This window comes from Varanus komodoensis, unplaced genomic scaffold (genome assembly GCF_004798865.1).
Source record: "Varanus komodoensis strain SLA01 unplaced genomic scaffold, ASM479886v1 scaffold8, whole genome shotgun sequence".
Classification (NCBI taxonomy): Eukaryota; Metazoa; Chordata; class Lepidosauria; order Squamata; family Varanidae; genus Varanus; species Varanus komodoensis.
In genome coordinates, this window is record NW_025336481.1 from 40,386,123 (window position 1) to 40,405,273 (window position 19,151).

At 45.6% G+C, this 19,151-nt stretch overlaps 1 protein-coding gene across 1 annotated transcript in view; it reads left to right on the top strand.

The window, feature by feature from the left end:
• The window catches only part of PTPRO (protein tyrosine phosphatase receptor type O), a gene marked incomplete at its 5' end in the record, with an annotated part of 72,475 nt that overhangs the window by 21,117 nt on the left and 32,207 nt on the right, over positions 1-19,151 (top strand). The window contains 9 exons of the mRNA XM_044455774.1: positions 726-928; positions 1,577-1,697; positions 2,813-3,006; positions 4,859-4,970; positions 7,355-7,506; positions 8,502-8,622; positions 13,118-13,257; positions 15,745-15,877; positions 18,025-18,145. Coding sequence (XP_044311709.1) covers positions 726-928; positions 1,577-1,697; positions 2,813-3,006; positions 4,859-4,970; positions 7,355-7,506; positions 8,502-8,622; positions 13,118-13,257; positions 15,745-15,877; positions 18,025-18,145 — 1,297 coding nt within the window. The remainder of the gene's footprint in view (positions 1-725; positions 929-1,576; positions 1,698-2,812; positions 3,007-4,858; positions 4,971-7,354; positions 7,507-8,501; positions 8,623-13,117; positions 13,258-15,744; positions 15,878-18,024; positions 18,146-19,151) is intronic.

A 19,151-nucleotide genomic window follows, 5' to 3' on the forward strand; every position in this document is an offset into this window, starting at 1 on the left:
CCCCAAGCTGCGCCATTTCAGCTCACACCAGCTCTAAACTCACTCCCCCACCTTTCACTCGCTCACACATCGGTCCCCTTTGCTTAGCTAAAGATGTGTGACTCTGGTCTCTCAAAAGCACACACAGAAATTAACTGTCAGGAGAGAATCTCCTGCTCTCTAGCTCACGTGGATGGAATGCCAGCTGACGCTCTTGAACCATTTCCCAGCTGTTTGCATAACAAAAGGAAGGCTGGCCAATGGTTGCCTTTGAAATGTATCGTAGGGCTTTGAATGGTGGGAGAAGGCCAATAGGAAAAGGCCAATAGGAAAGAGGTCCTCCCACATGTCATGCTTCCCAAACCCATGACTATTCTTTGCAACTTTGGCTGCTTGCCCCTGAAATGCAGCCAATACAGAGCCAGCATTGGAGCTGTGCGAAAAACATCTGGATGCAGAGAAACACCTTTAGATCAGATGAACGGTGCGGCTCCATCTGCACTTACTCAGCAGTAGGTTGGCTGAACTTAGTAGAACTTGCTTCTCTGTGGGCCTGTATAGGTTGCGCTGTACGGATGTACTAGTAATGAATGGGACAAGTTAGTCAGGATCTAAGTCACACTGGTTTTGATGGGAACTAAGTTCAAATGTTGAGTCCGGATCCAACACAATGATTTGTCAACCTTTGGTTGGAAAGGAGGACCAACCACTGAGGATGACTGCCACCTCTTCTGGTGCTCTTTTAGGTCCTACAGGGGAATTGATAGAAGAGCTGACGGAGAAGCCTCGGAATGTCGTGGTGACTGTCCTGAGCTTGACCACGGCCTCGCTCTCTTGGACCGCATCCCAGGAGATGAGCAGCAGCAGCAGCACAATTGTGTCCGTGATGTCCTTAACGTGCCAGAAGCAGAAGGAGAACCAAAGGCTTGAAAAGCATTACTGCACTGAGGTGAGAAGCAGCCGCAGATTGAGTTGAGAGGGCTGGAGCAGAGCCCTTGGAGCAGACTAGAGACTCCCAGAGCAGACCCACTGAAATAAGTCCACAAAACCCCGTGGAACCCAAGTTAGAATGACTAACTTGTCCCAGTGTGTTCAGTGGGTCTACTCTAAGCATGACTAGGTCAGGATCAACCCACTGCACCCATGGTAGCCCTGTGGTGGAATCCCGAATGGACTTGTAGGGAGGAAGCCCTGCTTAATTCAGTAGGACATTCTTCTGCCTCATCTTGCTTAGGATTGTGTGGTCAGATTCTTTTGCCATGTTTAAAGCCGCAGTTAAGGAAAGAGTGCAAAGGCATTTGAGTCTCCTTCACGTACTGCATGAATGGCAATCGCACCACCTGACCAGATGGACCTGCCAGATGCAAATGAGGACATGACTGGCAACCCTTTAATAGGAGTGGAGAAGAGTCCATTTGTGAGCTGTGCAGGGCAGAACATCTTGGAGGGCCTTCATTCATAGGGTCATCATGAGTGTAACCGCAACAGAATTGTACAAAATTGTAGAATTTCTGACAGAGGTCTGCCAAGTCCTCAACTTTAGGCATGCCTTCCTATCTCTTCTTGCCTTCATGCATGGTCTGTTTCATTGCTCTAGGTGAATTCAAGCAGCAACTTCATCGAAAACCTAGTTCCTGGTGCTCAGTACCAAGTTGTGGTTTACTTACGGAAGGGACCACTGGTTGGGCCTCCTTCTGATCCTGTTACATTTGCCATTGGTAATCAGCTTATATGTTTGTCTCTTGCTGGGGTTTGCCGTTTGAGAGTCCTTTGCATTGCAGGGAAGGCAATCAGAATGCTGCTGCTGGGTTGCATCCAGCAGAGCCTATGGATCCAGGCTGAACAGAATATTTGTAGGACCAGATCACTGGCGTTTAAGGTCTTATCCATCTCCACCCTTTGCACCACCATCCGGCTATGCATCTCTTCATCCATAGGGGAACCCAGCATCCTTATATGGCCTTTTTGCATAAAATCCAGAGTACAGAAGTTTCTTTTCCACATCAGTTTTCCCAGATAACATTTGAATGCTGCATTTTAGGCACATAAGCACCGTTCACACATGGGCGGCCATGTGGAATGCCTATAAAGTGGCTGAGATGCTTAAGGGCGCACTTGTCCGCACATCCAGACAGAAGAAAGTCCCACAATGCCCAGCATGGCTGGCTGGGGAATGCTGGGAGTTGCAAGATTTTTCTTCCTGTCCAAACATGCATAGGATTATAACTTAAACACGCTCTCACTTCCACCATGCAGTTGGGTGACTCACAGTACGCATGGCAAGGATGTCCACTGAACCGAAACCGGGGGGCGACTGGCTGTTGATAATGGGGGCCACCGTTTATACCGGGGCTTGAACAAATCTGATTTGCTGCCGTTGTTACTCTTTTGTCCATTTCGAAATGGTCAGTAGGCTACCTGCTAGTTTCCCTAGGGATGCTGGCTACCGCTGATGGGAACAGCTGTCCGACATATGCAGATGGTTGGATCCTTTATCATTGTTTTACTGTTTTATTGTTGAAATGGTAGTACACCAGCTCTGATGGCTTTTTAGCAGATAAGGTGAGATTCAACTGTTAATACTAGGTAGACAGACAGAGTTCTGCGTGTTGATTGCTGCTGTACTACAGCATGTTGTGAATGCACAACACTGTATCTATGGCCCCACTATGGCATGTTGTGAATGCACAACACTGTATCTGTGGCCTCAGTTTTTTCAAAAGACTTTTGCACGACGGCTGAATTTCTTTGCAAACACACCTGCTCCATGTCTGTAGTGGAAAATGCTGCAGCTAAAGGTAAAAATATGACTAGTTCTCCGTTTGTTTAACAGTGCCAACCGGGATAAAGGATTTAACACTTTATCCATTGGGCCCCACTGCTGTGGTTCTCAGCTGGAACAGGCCATACCTTGGTGTCTTCCGGAAATACATAGTAGAAATGTTTTATTTCAACCCGTCAACCATGACCTCAGAGTGGACGACATACTACGAAATAGCAGCTACCGTCTCTTTAACATCATCAGTGGTAAAGTGCGCTGTTTGCAGCCTCATGTATTAATATTCAGTTGCTTATGGGAATATTCCCACAGGTCTTTTTCAAAGATCCGAGGAAGATTTTGTCAAGCCTGCTGCATACGCAACATGCAGTTAATTATGGATATGCAGAAGTATTCATAAGTTGCTTTTCAGTTGATAGCTGGAAGGATATTTTATGGCCAGGGCCTTTTTCATTAGGGCTGTCTCCTCTGGTATGTACCTCTCCAGACACCAGACCTTCAGAGATTCTTCTCTGGGTTCACTTATCAAGAGGATCATAGCATTTGGTCCTGAGGGAAGAGCCTTGCCGGTGGTGGCACCCCGGTTGCGGAATGCTTTCCCCAGAGAGGCTTGCCTGGTATCCTCTTCGTTGTCTTTGGGAGGACAGATGAAGATATTTTTATTTTTGCAAGCATGTTTAGGCAGAAAAGACTTGGACTTTTCTCTCATCTAAACATGCATAGGATTGTACCTCAAAATGTTTAATTTAAAAATTTCAAACTTTATTTGCTCCCTGGTGTTCCTTTCAGGGTTTTTGTTTCTGCATTTTGTTTATTGACTTTTTTCACAGCTTTATGCTCTATTCACAGTTGCATTTTATTGTTTGATTGCCACTGTAAGCTGCTCAGAGACCTTTGATGTGGCATATACACAGTAGGTAAATAAATACAAAATCAATTGGAGAAAAAGTAAAACGCAAAATTCAGCTCTAGGCAAGTAAGTACTTGGAAAGTTCTTTTTATGCATCCATCTGTGCAGGGACACTGTCATTTGGTCTTCTTCAGCTATTGGGCACCACTGAAATAAAATAATAATAATACTTATAAATGATGATGATACTTATAGATGATGATGATAAAATAATACTTATTTACATAACATCAGAAATCAAGGAGTTTGTATCCTGGAATGGAAGCACCCCAAGATCTGATAGCAAAGGGTGAGGGGACCAGTAGCTTTTCTGCCTGGCCCCACAACCTGTCACCATAGTTCATTACCACCATGGTTCATGTTGGTTCCCCATCATGCCATAGGTGGGAGATGTGGCAGCTTTTCCCGTCTATGTTCAGGATGGTGCCCTAAACATATGCAAAGGCTTAGGAAAGTAAAAAGGCCCTCAGCAGACCACAAAGTGAGGACCAGACAAGCTTCTCTGGGGAGAGCATTGCAGAACTGGGGTGCCACCACGGCCGAGACCCTTTCCTCTGTGTCACCTGCTCCATGTCACTTCGTAATGGATTTTCATCTTCGTAAACCTCCAGAGCTTTGGCTGTTGGGCAGAGTGGGAATGGAATGAATGAATGAAGTTGCTGCAGGCATTGCAGAGTGGAAGACTGTTGCTTTCAACAATGCTGTGTGTTTCACTTCCTAGCTCAGGGGTGTTCCACCTTTTCTTGGCTGAGTACTGTGTTCCCCCCTGGGAATCTGTCAGAGGGACAGTTTGATGGTCAACAGGGCCAGAGCCCAGCGTGGACGCCTCGTCTGTTTTCTCCCTTTCTCTTTCTGCCACCTGCTCTTCCCTCGCTCCCTCTTCCTTTCCATACAGCAGGCTGAGTGGGAAGGAAGAGTTTGGTTTTGCCAGAGGCCTGAACTGGAGATCTTTTCGAGTTAGCCTGAGGCTGCCTCAAAAACCAGCAGCCCATCCCTGCCTTGGTCATTCCAGTTTGCTAGACATGCATGGACCATCGCCACCTGTCAATGTGCAGAGGGAGAGTAAAAACAGACATTAAGCCAAGCTTCTCATCCCAAGGACCATCAGGGTTAAACCTTAACACCACTCTCAGATCCCTCTTCTTCAAGGGCTAATATTTGCTCCTTTCTGGTTGTTTCCACCCTTTCAGAGAATAGGCAACCTGCTTCCTGCCTGGTATTACAACTTCCGTGTCACGATGGTGACCTGGGGAGAGCCGGAACTCAGCTGCTGTGACGGTTCCACCATCAGCTTCATAACAGGTAAACCAGGAGTTGGTGAGTATGTACCAGGCAGCTGTGGGTGTGTGTGGAGGACTTGTAGCTGCTGTTGCTCTTTAAAGTCAGGCTTTTATGTTTTGGTGAAGGTGTGCAAGGGCCAGGAAGTCCCCCCACTGCCTGCCTGCAGGTGGAATATTTATTTATTTCTGAATTTATATTCTGCTTCATCAATAGTCCAGTGGGACTCTCTGAGCAGATTTCCAAAGCACAGAATATAGTGTCACATTTGCCAGCTGCACTGGGCAAGGAAGAAGGTTTCTCACTGGGAATGGCAGCTGATGCAACTGCTTCCGCAGCCCCTCTTTCGCATCCTGTAGCCACTCTGTGTGTGGCTGCACCTGTCGTGGAAGATTGCTGGTCATGTGGGCATTCCTGAACTCAGCTCACTTTGCAGGACTGGACCATGCATTAAAGGAAGTCTGCAAAGGTGAGAGGGATGCCTTTAGAAAGGGTTCATCCCAACCCCAGTCAACAAGAGCTTATGCCAGAATAAATGCATTAGTGTTTAAGATGTTGTAAGATGCATTGCTGCAGCTATAATGCATCATGCTTAAATTAGCAAAAGAAGAAGCAAGCCTGTAGCATGGAAGGACAAGCTTGGTTACATCCGTTCCTGCTGCATTTCAGACTGCCCAGTACTTTTAATTCCATCATCTGCTCATTGACAGAATCAGATGTGTCACAAATGTCTTACTCCGCATTTATGCAAATTTGCACTTCAAAAATGTGCAAATCCCCCCGCCCCCATAGGCAATCCCTCCTTTTAAATTTTCACTCTTTAAACTGCAGCGGGCAGTTTTTCAAATGGTGTTGCTATATTTTTCATATTTTTCAATGACTAATTTTGCATAGTAGTACATGGAGGTTAAAAAACTGTGCAAGTCTGTAGAACCCAATTGATGAATCCAGTGTGGAATCTATAGGTTGGGTTCATAAAAATATGGATTCATTTAGATCCTCTGTTGAGCTGTCTACCCCACAGTTCAGAATCATTTATAACCCTTTTTGTGTGCCAATACAGTGGACCTTGGGAAGACTGTAAGTCCCAAAACTGGCTATGCCATGCCTTCCCTAGAATATTGCAAAGCCAGAAGGAGAGAAAATGGTGCAGAGCCACAAAAGGAAAAGCTTTGCTTCTGCTGCTGCCGCTTTAGCAGCACAGGGAAAAAGAAAGGAACGCTTCTGGCCTGTGACTAAGAAGCCCAGTCCCTTTTGGGTGTTACTCACCATCACCCAGAACCCTGGGACATGAACGTCCAGCTTCACACATGCAGCTGCGGAATCCACGCTCAGTTGGTTTCCTTCCTAACTGGGAACTCAAAAAAGACCATTTTGCAGTCCCTCAAACCACATGGTAACATTTTATATTCTGTGGACACTTGTCATCATTCCTTTGTTGCTGTATGAAGTCGTCTTTATTCTCAGTTTGTCTTCAGCACAGTTTGCACTGGTGCTTGCAAAGGCGAGGTGCTTGTTACGGCGCTTTAGGGCTCTAGATGCATGGTAATATAAAGCAGAACTTTGGTGTGTGACAGGAAGGAGAAATTTTGATGCTTCAGTGGTGCGTTTTCAGCAGAATTCCGGCACACATTTGCATGCCATGAGAACTCATGACTAGACTAGGGGAAGAGATACAGATAGATAGGAAGAATCATGAAGCGTCTTTCCAGAATAGGATGGGTGGTACAACTGAGCACTAAACGCAAGAGGACTTGTGCCTAGAGATGATGGAGAAATTAATCCAGTTTGCATTTTGCATTTTAATGCAAACTTAACTAATTTTGCACTTTTGAACTGCTACACAAATCAAGTCTGTTGAAATTTGCACTTGTCTGAATTTCGCAATGGCATTTTCCGGTAAAAATGCATGAAAATATACATAATGTGGAAATAACTATTAAAATGCATTATATCAGAAAATTGCTTGAAAAATATTCCTGTTAGGCCTGTATTTGTACAAAAGCATATGGAGAAATGGCACAAAAATGGCTCTTATTTGCATTCTCACATTTTGGGAGGAAATAAACTTAAGAGAAATTCTTAAGTTTCAGAAGAACCAGACTTAAGATTGGAAAAATGAAAAGATACTGATAGGCTGGTCCATTCCTGTTTTATTCTTTGTCAGAAAACAATCTGTCACATATTCCAGGTGAGTATATGGACCTTCTTCACACATTCTGTTGTCAAGGGCCATTAAGTCCCGTATTCCTTGCTTTCTGATGGGCTAGTGAAGTCCCTTGGACTGGCTGGCATAAGGGACAGGAATTCGTGGTGGGGACCCCCTTCACCCTGCCACAAGAAATTCATTCGGCCCCCTCCTTTGAATACGGATGAATGATGCTGATGCCGATGGTTCTTTCTGATAGCTCCCGTATCCCCCGAAATCACATCAGTGGAATACTTCAATAACCTCCTCTACGTCAGCTGGATCTATGGTGATGACAACACGGACCTTTCCCATTCTAGGATGCTGCACTGGATGGTCACTGCAGAAGGAAAGAAAAAGATTAAAAAGAGCGTAAGCCTGAGTGCCGTGTCCTTCCTCGGGGTATTTTATTTGGTTGAACAAATGTCTGAAACATGTTCCTTGTTTCTGAACCCTGCACAGAAATCAGGCTTGCACCAAACATCTAAGTCCCCTTAATACATTATCCACTCGGCAAGGCTGCATACAATTGACAGGGCTTTGGGAGTAGCTGGGACTCCAGCACGGGGCCTGCTCACCTCGAACCCACAGCCTTCAGTCATTCAGCAACAGCCTCAAGGGGGAAGCGGGCAGTGCTCATGGAACTCCCCCTCCATCACTGGGAGTGCTGAGCACATCGTCTTCCAATTGCACAGCGTTGGTCCATGAGTACGGTCGCCTCTCCCTTCAGAGCTTAGTTCGATGCATGGAGATCAGAGGAGGATCAAGTAAGGAGAGGTGTGCTCGGTGTTGTGATAGAGCTCCAGTAGCCTTTCATCCTGTGTGACCCTAGCTGGCACTGAGCTTGAGGGAGCCCAGCAGTCACAGCACCAGGGCGGGTTAGGGTGGCACAGTTGAAAACACTGAGAAAGCCCTGCTTTCACAGCAGGTGGAGTTTAATAATGATGGGAAGTGTGTGCCAAGACTACAAAGGAAGCACCCAAGGTAATGTTGATGCTATTTTCTGAAGAGCCGTCGTAAAATCATGAGTTAGAAGGGGACTACCAGGCCATCTAAACCAACCACCTTCTTGGAACAGGAAACCCAGAGGTAGAACAGCCTTTTCTTGAAGCCTTCTAGCAATGGAGAACTCATTTCCCTTCTAGGTAATGAGTTAATCACTTAGAGGGGTGGTGGGCTTTCCCCATTGGAAGCCTTAGAAAGCTGCAGGTGTTCCAAACAAGGTGGGACAGAAGAATAGCTCAACTGTACTTGCTCACAATCTTCAAAGTGTTCCTGTTTGCTTCCAACATCTGAAGCAAGTTTGGTCTTCGGTGTTGTGGAACTGCATCCTGTGTGGGGAGTATTTAACTCACTGCCTCTTTTAGGTGACCCGGAATGTCATGACGGCAGTACTCAGCCTGCCTCCTGGGGACATCTACAACCTCTCAGTAACCGCTTGCACTGAAATGGGTAGCAACACTTCTGCACTTCAGATTGTGAAAGTTGGTAAGTCATTCTTACACCACCCAGAGAGCTGCAGCTGCAGGTGGCATGGAAATGAGATAAATAATTACCTTGTGAGCCAAGTCGCCACCTGCAGAAAGCTGGAGGTTGAAGGAAGCTACATGCATTTCGGAGCAAACCTGGGGAAGAAGTGTTACAATAGAAAATGCAACTGATCTGAGAATCAGATTCCTTGGAAAGAGTTGTGTTTCCCATCCCCCTTTGACACCATTTCCCAACATTTATGCAAATTTGAGTTTATGTGAACTATTGAAAACATATTATGACTTTTATAGTCCAGACTACATGAAGGCAGATGCTACACTGACGAATAAAAATGGACAAATAAATGCTGGATTAGCTGTAGGTTCACCAGCTCACTGGCACCTGACAAAAGGTAGGCACTAAACAAAATAAGACTGCAAAGAATCTCATTGTGAAGGATGAGGGGATCTGCTGGCTTCCCTTGTTTATGAACAAGGATCATTCATGGCTTTGGCTGCTTTTGACAGCTCATGTTTTGACAGCTGTCAAGAGAAAACCAGGTAAAAGTAAAGTTCTCTGCAGTCTTTCTTGGTCAATGCCTACAGTGTGTATCTGCTATGCTTTGACAGCAGACCCGCCACAGGGCATGGCCTGGGCAAGGCTTACCATTTTAGTTCCATGCAAGTGAGCATTTGTACATTTGCCCAAGACTGCTAATTTGTTTTTTAAAAGTATAAAACATTTGTGTAAATTTCTTGCACTAAAGAAGGAACCATTAACAGCTTGGACACTTCGAAGGACTATCACTAGTTGTGATATCACAAAAAACCCACAATGGGATAGTCACCCAGATGACATGGCAGCCCATCGTGGGTCCAACAACCCCAACAACAAGCAGTGTGTTGTGGGGATGGGGATGTTGCCCATGAATAAGACATAACAACACACAATGGCTTGTCACACACAGAATAAGAAGAATTTAGGTCTTGTTTCAAACTTCATTACATGCTTCCAAATGCCTGAGAGAAGAGGAAGGTCTCACATGAGCATGGAAGAGAGAACAGTGATGGCACCAGGCAGGCCTCATTGGAGGGATCTTCCCCTAATTTGGCGGGGAACGGTTGTTGCATCCGTGAGAAGGCCACCTGCCTTGTTGCTCCCTTCTGAGCCCCCTTTGGAGGAGGCAAGGAGGGCTTTAGCCGATGAACATCATGTGCCGACTGATTCATGTGGTCAGGAGCCCTGCAGCGCTGTCTGGGTCAAAACGGGCACCTTGAATTGGGCTCGGAAACCTACAGGCGACCAGTGCAAGTTGGCCAGAGCTGGTGTTACATCTTCAGACTTTCTTGTCCTTGTTATGAATCTGGCTTCCACGTTCTGCACCAGCTGCAGCTTCTTCAGTCCTTGCAAGGGCAGCCCCATGCATGCAAAGCACATGGCTGCAATCTCATATTAACAGGGGACAGATGAGAAATTGGAATAGACATGACAGGCTCCATCCTAAGTGTTTTTTGATAGAACAAATCTTATAACTCCCAAGTTCCTCCAACCAGCTGGGAACCTTGGGAGTTGTAGTCTAGAACTTTATCTGTCTAAACCTGAAAGGGATTGCATCCTTTAAAAAAATATGACCTAGAGAAAGACTGGGTAGCCTTGGCTGGAATATTTCAGAAAACAGTGGGGCTTCCAGACAGGATTTTTATTGAGACTCATTCATAGAATTTTGCAGGGAATCCAGGAAAGGCTGTTTTCATCCTATAAACCCTCCCAAGTTTTCCCACCATGTCTTCTGTGTTTTATCTTACCTGGAAGAAAGATCTGTTGAGGAGGATAAGACAGGATAGCTGCCTGATGCCTCTTGACTGGCAATGGCTGGAAGCCCTGAGTCTGGAGCCACCAAAATGTTTGATTTGTGAGGGCAGAATAATAGCATGATAATAAGTGATAATAGCATATCATTATGCAAAGCCCAGTAAGTTATACGTAGAGTGAATTATGTTGAACAAAGAGCTAGAATTTGCAGTGGACTCTGTCAAGGGTGTGCAGTGCTGTTATATATATTTTAAAAAGGATGCAATTAATAAAATGAAAGCACCACCGAGTCAGACATCAGATGGGAGGAAGAAAGCCACGTTTTGCTGATGCTGCAGCAATGGCAAGTACAGAAGGGAAACAGCTGAGTGGAGTAAATACAATGAGCTCAATTTCAGCTTGAAATTAAATGAGAATAAACAAGGAAATGCCCAACAAGAACCTTCGAGATGAAATGGGAAGCAAATAAACCATTTTACATTTGGATGGAAACTTCAGAGCAGAATTTTTTTTACAACAGAACATAACTGGTAGAACAATTTTTTGTAAGATGAAACAGGTGCTGCTGGAAGAAATAAGTTTACCTGTGAGAACGATACAGGTGTGCAAATGCAAATTTGCAGAAAGAGAGAGGAGCAGGAGGGTGATGTGGCTTGAAATGTGGTATTAGAGAAAGAATGCGTGTCGTTTTGTTCCAGGCTTCCAAGGGAATCTGCCAGGCTGCTAAGGGCAGTCAAACTACTCAAAAAAGACAGACAGACAGAGACAGACAGACAGACAGACCAATCTTGACTTGTAAGGTAACCCCACCCCCCACACACCCATAAATGCTCTTCAGCTCTCCCCGCACCCCCACAAAGCATGATCCAGTATTTGCAGTGGTGCTTTGCTGCATCCCACTGAACTGAAAAACGCTGGGTCAAATACTTTGGCCAGATACTGTCTGGAGAAAATTGAGGAGTGACACAATTAAGTGGGAGAGGAGGCTACATTGGAAGGCGGCCAGGATTCTTCCATGAGATAACTGAACATCTTACAAGGAGGAAGAAGGATGAAGGAGGATGAAGAGCTGAAGGATGAAAATCTAGTTACAATAATATAAAAGATGGAAAAAAAAAGAAAGAAAAAGAAAGGTAGAAAGACATACTTGTATGTCGGTCAGGAAAGGCTGACTCAAGTTGTGCTTTAGGAGGCACTTGGACAAGATGACCTCACAGGGCCCCCCCCCCCCCATAACACCCCTGGGTCATCTCCCTTGGGATCCTTTACTCATCGCCCTTTGCATCTCCTGCTCTGCGGGTTCATGACATTATGGGGGAAGCTGCTGTCCCTTTTCCTTCCTCTAGCTGCCCCTCGCTTACTTAGGAGGGACACACCAACAGGCGGTGGCAGGAGCAGCAGGGCCAGAAAGCTCGGGTGGAGCAGGGAGTTCTGCTAGGATGTGGCCTCGGCAGGTACCTCCTGATGTCAACTCGATGCGGGATGTTGCGGGACTCCCGAAATTAGGAGCAGCTGAAGCCTCCTCTCTGGTGTGAACCGGGTGGTCCTTTCACAATAAGCAAGAGTGTGACATCATTAAGAGATAATAGCAAAGAACAACGTGAAACGTAACACTCTTTATACACCTTTGGCACACCTTTTTTATCTTGATGGGTTAAAAGTTGATTTGCAGATGTGGCTTGCTTCTTTTGCTGCTTTTGGGTGACAAAGGATACTTACCTTCTTGTTTTGGAGCATGAGACATACAACCACAGTTGCTTTGGGAAATGAGGAAACTGACATTTCTTGACACACATCTTGTGGTTATCATTGTGCACTCTTCAAAAGCCTCATCTTTTTTGCAGGTCGCAGGGACCGTGTACATTCCTTAACATTTCCTCTGTTGAAACTTCAGTCCTCTGGTTACCTTTTTCCTTAGCACCAGCCCTACACTCCAGACAGACAAGGGTGGAGAATTACCCAAGGCTAGGCAATGGGTGGATTCAATGGGAGAGGTCCACGAGCTTGTGGACGAATTACAAGTATGTTTGCTCTGTCATTTGTCAGAAATCTGATTTAAACTACTCATCCTGAGGAATATGGAGATCAATAGGAGAAAAGCAATGTTCTGATCTCCAGCTCCCAATGTTCATATCAAAATGACACACATGCTCCCAGGAAATGATCTTTCATTGTCAAGTCGGTATTGCTTTGCTCTCGAACACTCAGCGGTTATTTTTAATGAGCTCTCATGAACGTGGCACAAAACCCGAGTATTTCCAACTTAAATTCACAGTCATTTTAGGGCCCGTGCAACGTGATGAGGAAGGTGTGATTCTGCCTGAAGCACCCTGGGAGTATTTCTGTTTCTCATAGATTCAGGACTTTTCTGGAAGCAATAGTGCTAAGTCTTGTGGAAACTCCCAGGGTCCTCCTGCCCTTCCCAGCACACAACCACAATGAAGACTTTATTGAAAAGGGAAGTGAAGTAATCATTGCCTGCAGGGGAAAAGGTTATGCTGCTCTGGAGCGCTTTCCTGTTTCAAAATTGCCTGTTTGCTGCTGAGTGACACTGGCAACAGTGAAAACTTCTCTGTAGGACTAAGGAGGCTCACGGAGAGCTAGATCTTGTGTTGCCCGGAGCTTCATTTTGTGCCACCTTTCCTGTAGGATCCCAAATGGCCGCAACATGCAGTTCATGAGACCTTCCTCTTGTCCCCAGACCCGGCTCCTCCAAGATCGCTCTTTGCTGTGAACAAGACCCAAACCTCCGTGACTCTTCTCTGGGTAGAAGAGGGAGTAGCTGATTTCTTTGAAGTCTTCTGCCAGCAGGCTGGCTTGGGGCAAGACCCAAAAATTCAGGTAAGTGTTTGCTCGATTTCCAGTTCAGGATAACACACATCTCTGCCCCCTCCCCACTCACCTTACCAGCTGAGATTTAGAAGGCCTCACTCTGTTTAAATATGGTCTTCTCTTTGAGGCTCTGTCAATAATTTAAAATCATGGCTTTCAATTCAATGATGTACAACTCAAGTGCATTGCATTTAACCCTGGAACATGAGACTGGGGTAGGCTATGCACAATATATTTATTGATTTAATCACCGTATATTTATTTATGTATTTAAAACATTTGTATGCTGGCCAGTTGTGCCACAGCACCTCTGGGCAGCTCACAACATAATTGTGGCACTCCCTGTGTCACAAACAAGCCAAAGGTGCATTGACCCTAAGAAAAAATCCAGAATCCATATTAGTGCAGTACTTTTAGTATGCCAGCCAGAAGAAGGCAAAAATGTGCAGCATTTTGAGATCTCCAGGCCTCTTCAGCAGGCAAAGAGCAGTGGAGGGGGATAGGAGAGGTTCAGGTTCCTGAGGGCCTCTACCCACAGCGGTCGCCAGGTCAGTCTCTCAACTATCCCGCCTTGCATTTTACTTAAGCAATTATTCTTGTTTTATATTTGTACCAAGACACTTATACTTGCAGATACACATTTATGCAACTTGTACCTTTCTTGTCTTCTTGGTTATATGTTTCCTCTTTTTGTGTGAATAGTATCTCTGGTTTGGGGAGATATTCAGGACCTAGGAATTTTGCTTCCTGAAAACCTAGTTAAAGGCAGAGACTGCTGATTATCATCTGATTTGAGTACAGTTTTTCTGTTTTTTGACCATGGGCTCTCTTATGGTTTAACTCATGTAGGTTTATTGAATTCTATGTTTGGCTAGTCACCTGAGATGAACTCTGTTTAAAAAAAAATCAATGAATTAAAATGGGCTGCCGCCAGTGGCCCTGCTGGTCACTGATGATGATGGTCGTTCTCTCCTGTTGCCTCATGACCTTTGGCTTTCCTCCAGGGACTGCTTGCCCCCTCTCAGAGACTTACGCCAAAATAAATAATGCATGTCAGGCAGAGAATGTGGTCATTTCCTGTTCCGGTGTGCTCTGGTTTCATCAGTTTGGCCAGCTCCTCTTGGCTTGGTCACCGCAAGCTCTTTGCCGACACGAGTCCCATTGCTATTTCAGAGCCAGGAGCCCTGCATAGCATTCGGAGCCTCTTACGCAATGTCCTTTCACTCTTGTGGCTCAGCCTGACTTGCCCATTGTTGTCTTTCTCTCCTGCCATCAGGAGTGTGAGAACTCAGTACCGCCTTCAGAACGATCCCATGATGCAACTCGTGTCCCATTCGTGGATAAGGCTATCAGTGGCTCCTAGTCATGATGGCCAGGTGCTGGTTCAATAGTGGAGGCACCTGCTGAACATCAGTTACTGAGGGACGAGTGGAAGGGTGCCACTGTATTCCTGTACAACTTGTAGTTTCTCATGGGCATCTGGTCAGTCACTGGGTACACAACCGCTGGGTCAGATGGACCCATCAGTCCATTCGTAGGTTGCACCAGAGGCAATAATAATCTCGCAGATTCTTGGTGGAAGGACGGGATAGAAGTCTGGTAATTCAGAAATGATAAATGAATAAGATCGAAACATGTTAAACCACCATCTCCCTACAAAAATGGATTAGAGGAGTTAATTGTTTTGAACCACCCAGAGCTTTTCAGCTCTTGGGTGGTATCCAAGTGCAGTACAGAACTACTAATGAATTGAAGCTCAGTCCTGGCAAGACTGAAATGCTGTTGGTGGCTGGTTCTTCTGGCCAGGTAGAGGGTGTTATAACCTGTTCTGAACTGATGCAGTCCTACTGGAAGGCAGGTTCATAGCTTGGGAGTTCTCCTGGAGCTGTCACAGTCACTTGAGGCTCGGGTGACTTCAGTGGCACAGAGAGCTTCTCCTGGTGGCTCAGCTGTCCCCCTGTCTGGGAAGCATGGCTTTGGTCATCTAAGCTCTGACAACCTTCAGCTTAGATTACTACAACACACTCTGCGTTGGACTGCCTTGGAGATGGTGCACGATAAAGATGACAAAAGCAGAGACCCCACTTCATCACAGCAACTTATTTGCTCTTCACTTCTGGTTTTATTGTTTTTTCTATTGTTGTTCATATTACCCTCCTGGTTTATTGTTTTTTCTAATGTTGTCCATATTATCCTCCTGTCTCACACCTTTTATTGGTTGGTTTTATGCTGTTTTAGATGTTGTTTTATTTTTTTACAGTTATGTTGTTATTTCTGCTTTTTGTGAGGTGCCCAGAGAGACCCCAGTCTATGGGGTGGCATAAAAATACAATAAATAGATGAGCAAGCAAGCATACAGTTAAGGGTAAATGAACATGGCATGAACTTTAGGCACAATGCACGGATCTTAAATTCTGCATTGGATCTCCACTTCTGGGGTGAGCAATGGTCTCTGAAAATATGCTCTACCTCTCTCCCCCAACCCAATGCATGTAGGAGCCTGTGACAGTTTCCTCACACGTCGTGACCATCTCCAGCCTCCTGCCTGCCACGTCCTACAACTGCAGCGTCACCACCTTCAGCCACAACAGCCCCAGCGTCCCGACCTTCATCGCAGTTTCCACCATGGGTAAGTAGGTTTCTTCATAATCTCTCCTGTTTGCCTCTCATTTGGTGATGGTTGAATCTGGCCTTTTTCCTTTCTACCTGTTGCTCGTTTTTTCCAATCCCAAGTTCAGTTTGCACCAAACATTTAGCACCCTGTTTCCTAAGATATGCATTTATGTGACGCTTTTTCCCTACTGCGCCTGTTCTGGTTGGATTTCTTGACTGGAGTATGCCCTTGGAAAATTTGGAGAAGTGTGCATTTTGGGGAAGAAAAAACAAAAACCCTGAGTTGCCTGGTGGTTCAGAAGTGCAAAATGAGATAAGCTTGCATCATATGTGAATTGGGGGGTGGAGGGAATCTTCCCCATCCCCAGTCTCAGTTCCTTTCCAAAACAATCATTCTGGTTTCGATTTTGCAGAGTGACTCAATCCTTTTTCCTTCACCTTGCTAATGGAACTGCAGCTTCCTGTGCTGTATGAAATGGTGACTCATCACAAAAGGAGCTACAGGTGTCAGCTCTGGGGCAGGCGTGGGCTCACAGGGCTCTGAGCCCACAGAGTCCTATCTATAATCTGAGCAAGCATTTGATGGCCTGCAGCTCCTCTTTCGCTTCCTCAACAACACCACTGTTTCGGTGAGAAGCAGCTCACCTCTTACATTCAACAAGCTCCTATGCCAAAGAGAAGGAACAAATCCCAGGAGCTGGGAGCTGGGTTGGTCCCCATCCAGGCCTATCCTTCATCACTTTAAATAAGTTCTGTGCCAGGTGGCAGGATCTGAGGGCTGTCATCTTAGTTTCCACAAATCCCTCCGTGTGTGGCAAGGGATTGTGGGAAATTCTGCACGGTGGCCGCATCAGGGCACTTCCACCTGCTAATGCCACACCAAGGGGGCCTGCCAGAGGGTACTTTGTGGCAGATTCTCAGCTGAAACAGAACCCTGAATGGAAAGCAGGAAAAAATACATTTAAAGAACAGTTAGTGGACAGACCTCTCTGAGAGGGATGCTTTAACTGGGAGTCCTGTGCTGAGCAGGGGGTTGTACCTGGTGGCCCTCTTGGCTCCTTCCAACTCTAGTCTTCTATGAATCTAATACATTAAACAGGAAGCCACCAGTCACTGTGGCCTGAGGCAGGTCTTGCCATACTATTAATTAAGTGTTTGAACCCAGCATTCTGTTTTAAGATGCTCGGGGACTCGTATAACAAGAATCTAAAACAATGAAAGATATACAAAGGAGGTCGGAAATTAAAAAGGCAAGGATAGCAGTCATTATCCTTTTTGTTCTTGATTTGCATAGTTCTTGTGTGTGTGCATGTGTGTGTATTAAAACCGGACAAATGCCTGTTAAAATATCACCATCACCATCATCATCTTACTTGAGGATCAGGAAGATGGAATGCTATCAAGGAAGGGGCAAGATGAATATCCTAAATAGGGAGGAAAGTCCCAATACCATTTGGATGCAAACATTGTCAATTATGCAGTTTATTGTTGCATTTTGTCTACCTGGGAGAGGAGAGGGCATCATATGCTTTTTCTGCCTTGGATCAAAATACAATTTCTGGCCTAAAAGTTACTGGAAATTCCTGGCCAAAGAAAATAAATTCCTTGCCCTGATTTCTCATCTAAGACTTTTTCCTCTTAAGTTATGAAAGAACATCCCCTTTCTGAGCAAAGGAGTATGTGGATTGGAGAATATTCTACAAAAACATGGAAACCAACTGGATAACTGGAAGTGAAGGAGTACTACTAAGATCCTAAGTGTATTGAAGGGGCAGTTCCCCTAGAATAGTGGGATCCAGCAATTCCTGCTTAAAGGCCCTCCAGAAGTCATTCCTTGTGACAGCATCTCCATATGGAACCTGCAACATGTAGCAAGTCTTAATGTGCGGCTTATCCATATAAAATGGTGGCTGATGGTGGTCTATGCAGTCTGGATGTTAGTCTGAATTTTCAAGGAGCCATCTGTGGTACCAAACTCTACAGCCCCCCCCCCAATCAGTTCAGCACTATGGATAGCTCCTGGAAAGGTCAGACTACAGTGTACTCAAAGCTACAGCAGATTTGGGGTCACTGATGCTGTTTCTTACTAGTCCAGCCAACTCAAGACCTTAACATTGGTTTCCTTCCCCTTCATCAACCTGGATTGTCTACTTACATCTGCAGTTACAGAGATGAATCCCAACGTGGTGGTGATCTCAGTCCTCGCCATTCTGAGCATCCTCCTTATCGGGCTGCTGCTTGTAACACTCATTGTACTTCGGAGGAAACACCTACAAATGGCCAGGTAGGTCGACATGTCTCCAAATGCCAGAAGGGAAATCAGTTTTGCACAATGGTGCAGCAGTATCTTAAGTACCGTATGTTACCAGATGTATGGGCAGTTGCTTCAGTTCTTGCAACATCAGAATTTGCCCCATTCACACTACCAAACCTGAGTGCCTTTTTCAGTTAAAGTGCTCATGACTTCTTGGGCTTGTGATCCCATCTGCAAACTGCATTCATTAGAAAAATGTGCATTTAAAAATGAACACTTGGCATATATCCATGCTTTAACCCGTAGTGGGAAAGGACACCTTTGGTTGCATGCTTTAAAATGATTTAAATATGTTCTTTCCCTGTTTGAACAACTAAAAGAAAAGCACAAGTGTGGGATTGAAGTCCAGGTGGATCAAGGTTCAAAGTGGAACTTGGAGAACCGTGACTTGTTGAGCTTTATGGATCTCCCCAGTCCTTGTCTGTGTTCCATTCAGCCCAACGTTTCCCTGAAGGGAACTATGGATGAAGGCTGGACAGCACAAACCAGCTCTTCTCCCTCTTTGCCCATCTTAAACCATCTATTCTCCTGAGCTGATGTGTGTAGTTAATAAGTTCTGATTCCCTTTGTTGCGCTTATTAAATGAAATCTGCAAACGGGCAGCAGATGCCTCACCACACAGCAAACCTGTCACTCCCAGTTGCATCCTTTGAGGGAGACTTGACCCCCAGCTAGGTTGCCAGGTTGTTTGTGGTCCTCCCTCCACCACCACCTCTGCCCCCCCCCCACCTTGCCTACCGCCTCCCCTTCAATTCAGGGAGAGGCTTTTTCCAACTCTTCTGCAGCTGCTACAGAGTACCCAAAAGTCCGGATCTATTGCCACAGAGTGTCGGATGTGGCTTGCAAATGACTTAAATTGGATTCTTCTGGTGCGGTGGGGGGGGTGCCGTTGCCTTCCTGAAGTGTGTGTGTCAGTCATTGTCTTTTCAGGTCAGCCTTTCTGCAGCTTCTCAGACTTCCCCAAATTGCCCACCCC